This window comes from Pteropus alecto, unplaced genomic scaffold (genome assembly GCF_000325575.1).
Source record: "Pteropus alecto unplaced genomic scaffold, ASM32557v1 scaffold65, whole genome shotgun sequence".
Lineage (NCBI taxonomy): Eukaryota > Metazoa > Chordata > Mammalia > Chiroptera > Pteropodidae > Pteropus > Pteropus alecto.
In genome coordinates, this window is record NW_006439191.1 from 7,798,801 (window position 1) to 7,803,107 (window position 4,307).

At 42.0% G+C, this 4,307-nt stretch overlaps 1 protein-coding gene across 1 annotated transcript in view; it reads right to left on the bottom strand.

The window, feature by feature from the left end:
• SLC30A10 (solute carrier family 30 member 10) overlaps positions 1–4,047 on the bottom strand; it is a 25,242-nt gene extending 21,195 nt beyond the window's left edge. Inside the window, 2 exon segments of the mRNA XM_006916246.1 lie at positions 3,590–4,001; positions 4,003–4,047. Coding sequence (XP_006916308.1) covers positions 3,590–4,001; positions 4,003–4,047 — 457 coding nt within the window.
• Positions 4,048–4,307: the final 260 nt, after the last annotated feature.

A 4,307-nucleotide genomic window follows, 5' to 3' on the forward strand; every position in this document is an offset into this window, starting at 1 on the left:
CCTCAGAGAGAAACTGAGCACAATTTGGAATCAAAACAAAAATGATCTAAATAAATTCAAAGGAAAAGCACTTTGTAAAAAAAAAATTAATTAATTTTAAAAATTAAAAATAATAAACAGATATTTCAGATATAAATTTATAGATTAGACAAATGGCAAGCCTGGTCTATCCCAGGCAGAGCTGCACAAAATTACCTTTGTTTTAAAATGTACAGCAAGGTATCCGTTCAAGTACAAGTCAAGGGCACAGGGAGACCTACTAGTCTCAAAAGAAAACTCGAGCCTGGAAAATTAGCAAAAATTAAAGACGAACATAAAAGATAGTGTGAATGTCAAGGAAAATCGAATAAAATAAACGAGGAGGAGGAAAGCATGTAAACAAAGCAGATTTAGCCCCCCAGTCTGGAAAAGGGGAACCGTGAGGCCACGTGTTCCCTAGGATCTGAATCCACGCGCTGTCGCCCCCACCCCCTTTCCCCAAACACGGTACGACTCTCTTCCCCCAAACACACTCCCAAATATCCAAAGTTTGGACTTTAAACTCATTTCGCTCGTTTTTTTTTTTCTTCTTCTTTCATGCTTGTAATTTTTACGTTTTTCATTTTGCCTGTCACCTCAGCCCCAAATACCTGCTCCAGCATCTCATTTTCATGTCAGGGCTGGATTCACACCGGCTAAGTATTCATCTAGGGCTGCCAGGCTCTCTCATCTCGGCCAAATCTTCCAGACATTCTTTTCTCTCAGGTGTTTTTAAAAAAGATTTCTGGCTTGTCTGTCTGATTCTCCAACGCGTCTTACTCCATGAGTCCCAGGGATGTTTAAACCCTTAAACTGTATATACAATCTGTGTTGTTAATATTTAACTTAAAGTTTGTGGTCTTACTTTTCACTTTTCTATGATCTCAAACTATAACTGGTAACAACTCCTACACCAGACAGATGAAGCAGAGTAAGTAAAAGATCCACAGAACCAAGGGAAACCGAAGGGTCGCTAAGTAAATTCTTTCTGGCTGCAGATTCTGCAGAAGGGATGGATTACCTGATTTTGATCACTAAACCAGCAGGTGCCACAGGCCTTTCGTTGATAGGCACTTTAAAATGCTTCAAGCTGGGATGCTAGACATGCAGAAATTCTTGCTCCTAAATCTAGACTCTTTTGACATCAAGAATCATTTTCCCCCCTCATACTTTAAACCTCCTAGTATAAATCAGTGTGTCTGGATGAATCACATTTCTTGTTAGATTAGGACACATTTGAAATTGAGTTAATGTGAGTTTATGAGATCTATCTAACCCAAATATTTACTTTTTAATTTAAGCTTATTTAGGCGATGGGAAGGATATGGGAAGGATATCAAAAGGTCTGCTTTAGCCAAAGTGATAAATACGTAACTCTAGACAGAAACGCTAAGAAGCTAAGTAGCGATTCTAAAATTACTTGGAGGATTTAAACACGGTCAAATTTCGAATATGAAAATTCAGCAACACCTAAAGCTACCACAATGATAATATTTACAAGGGACACGGATCCTAAAGCATTAGATATACGTGGATAGTACCTGTGACTGTACTTAGTTCTTTAAAGCAGAATGCTAGATAGCAGAAACCCTTCGAACGAAGAGAGGTGCTCTGAGACGATGGAGACTCGGATGGACAGGGCGACATCTTTGTCATCAGCCTCTTGGTATCTCGGCATGGGTGTAAAAAAAATGAAAAGCTCCGCTTCCCAAAAAAGACCTACCCAATAATCGTTCGGTTTATAGAAACAGAACCATGGCTGTCTACCAGTTTTCATGTCGGTCAAAGTTTTGCCTAAATGGCTTTTGTTATATGCAAGTAAGTATGAGTGGAGAGTAGACACCAAAGAAGAACTAAAAACATCATGGTAAGTTTCGTCATGGAGGGACTTCCTTGGTCGCTACTAAGGATCTGATGTCTGTTTTCTCATGTTAAATTTATATGTAGCCATAAAAATATACGTTCGTTTTATGTCAGATATGTGAATGCATTTTACGAGGTGGCACCTCAAGAAGTAATTTTTACATGTTGACTGATGGAAACAAGGCATAAGGTCTCATGCTACCTTTTGTATTTTAAGAAAGATGAGGCCCTAATTGATTCCTTAAATAGAAAAAGATGTAGATTCTAGTTTCTTGTTTGCTCCCTTTTATATACTTAACACATATGATAGGTGCTCTCATCACGTACATTCCGCCAATAGGAAAATTTAGACAGAGATAGGATAAAGGATCAGACCCAGCTGACAACATTTACAGTAGCAGTAAAGACAAAAGGAATACAATTAAAAAAATGCATACGTAAGCTCTGAGGCTTCCCAGGCCAGGTATATAGCGCCCCTTCTAGTCAGAGATCACCACCAAATTAGGAGAATCTTGAAATTTTTTTTTTTTTTTAAATGAGCCATTAGAATTCAACGATGCAGGATTATCACATAATTCAAAGGCTTACGATGCGATTTTTAGAAAAACAAAAATTACTCTTTGCCAAGTACCTATTAAGGGCTAAACCCTAAGATCTGTTTTAGCCCTTAGTACCTGCACATTACAGGTGGGCACACAGGCTAGTGAAGTAAGTGGACCACTGCCCTGTGGGGGAGCCATGATTTTGAACCTGGTCTGCTCATGCCATATGACATCTGCAAAAAGCACAGGAAGTTAGTCTTCTGCCAGAAGGTTTTAATGTGCTTTTAAAAACAATTCCATTTGTGGCAGTAAAAGAACACAGTTCCATCTAATAATTTATCTTGTGGATTTATTGTTTTATTGATAGAGATTTATCATTCTCTTCCAAGAATTTAAAACTCCATCTTTTGACACATGATCCATTAAGTTCAGTACCCACTCCTAAGTCCCCCGCTAAAGAATCACCTGTAAATAGTTTTCCATTTTCTCAAATAGGACAGATGTATGCAATAAATCCATACAAAAATTTCCATCCAAAAGAGAACTAAGTTCTCTAGGTCATCTCCTTTTTTTCCTCTCTCTCCTTTTATTAAACGATCCCTGAATATATTCCTCAGAGTTTATCTGCCTACCCAACTGATCAATACTTTCCTCGACGTGAACTGGTTATACAGTGCAGTATTTTTGAACATATTTTATGGGGACACTAAAATATTATTTCTAAATTCAAACAGAGCCAGGCCACGTCTGGGTAAACAAAAGTAACTCATTAAAGGAGAAACAAAAGTAACTAAGTAAAAGTAACTGCTTTCAATGCCACGTCCACCTTCTTTCAAATCGTCCACTTTCTTTCGAATCGCTCCCTGTACGGCTCCGGTTAGCACCTTTCCTCCCTGTCTGAACTCTTTTTCGTTCCCTGTGAGTAGAAATTAAAGGAGACACCCCCCGCCCCCCACAAGACAAACAAAAGTGGCGTGCTGCCAATCCGCTCACAAGCAACTTCGGACTGCGGGAGACTCTTTTGAAAAGACCTTATGTAAAGTCACAGGGATGAGAGGCCGACCGAACGAACGGGGGGCTCCCTCCAACGGCACCATCAGAGGCCCCCTGAGACCGTACCCTCCGGGCATCTGACAGGTGGCTGCAACACCTGAGGAGCCACTTACCTGTCTCAACGTCTCCCCCGGGCCCCTGTGCCGTGCAGTAGCAGCAGTCCAGGATGAAATAGTTGAGAATATTGAAGAACAGCCCGATAATCCCAGCACTGAGAACCAGCAGCGGCTGCTGTGTCTTCTGGGGATCGATATACCTTTTGATGGCCTCGATCAGGATGCTGAACATCAAGGCCACGGCAAAAATGGAGTTGCCGAAAGCCCCCACAACATCTGCCCGAAGAAAGCCGAAAGTGCTCTTCCTGTGCTGGGTGATACTGCTGGCCCTCAGGCCGAACAAGCCTATCACCATGGACAGCAGGTGGGAAAGGACAGCGAAGGCGTCCGAGGCCAAGGACAGCGAGTTGCCTAAGTAGGCGATCACAAGCTCCATCACGAAGAGGAGGATGCTCACGACGCTAAAAAAAACGCTCATGAATGAGACGGAAGCTCCTGCCCGAGTATCGGCCCATGGCTCTGGGCTCTTCGGCGCTCCTCTTGCTTTTCTGGGAAGGCTGAGCCCTGGGAGGAGAAGCCACACATTTAGCGATTGTGACTCCTGGAAAACTCTCCCCTTCAGCCTTTCAGCGCTTGTCATATTTGGAAATCACCTTTTATGGGCCGCTATAAAGCCATAAAGCAGTTGAAAGGGCAATTAAACAGGAGAAGTCACGTGAGTGGGGACTTGTGGACGTGGAGGGTACGGGCTTCAGATACGGACGTGAGGGATTTC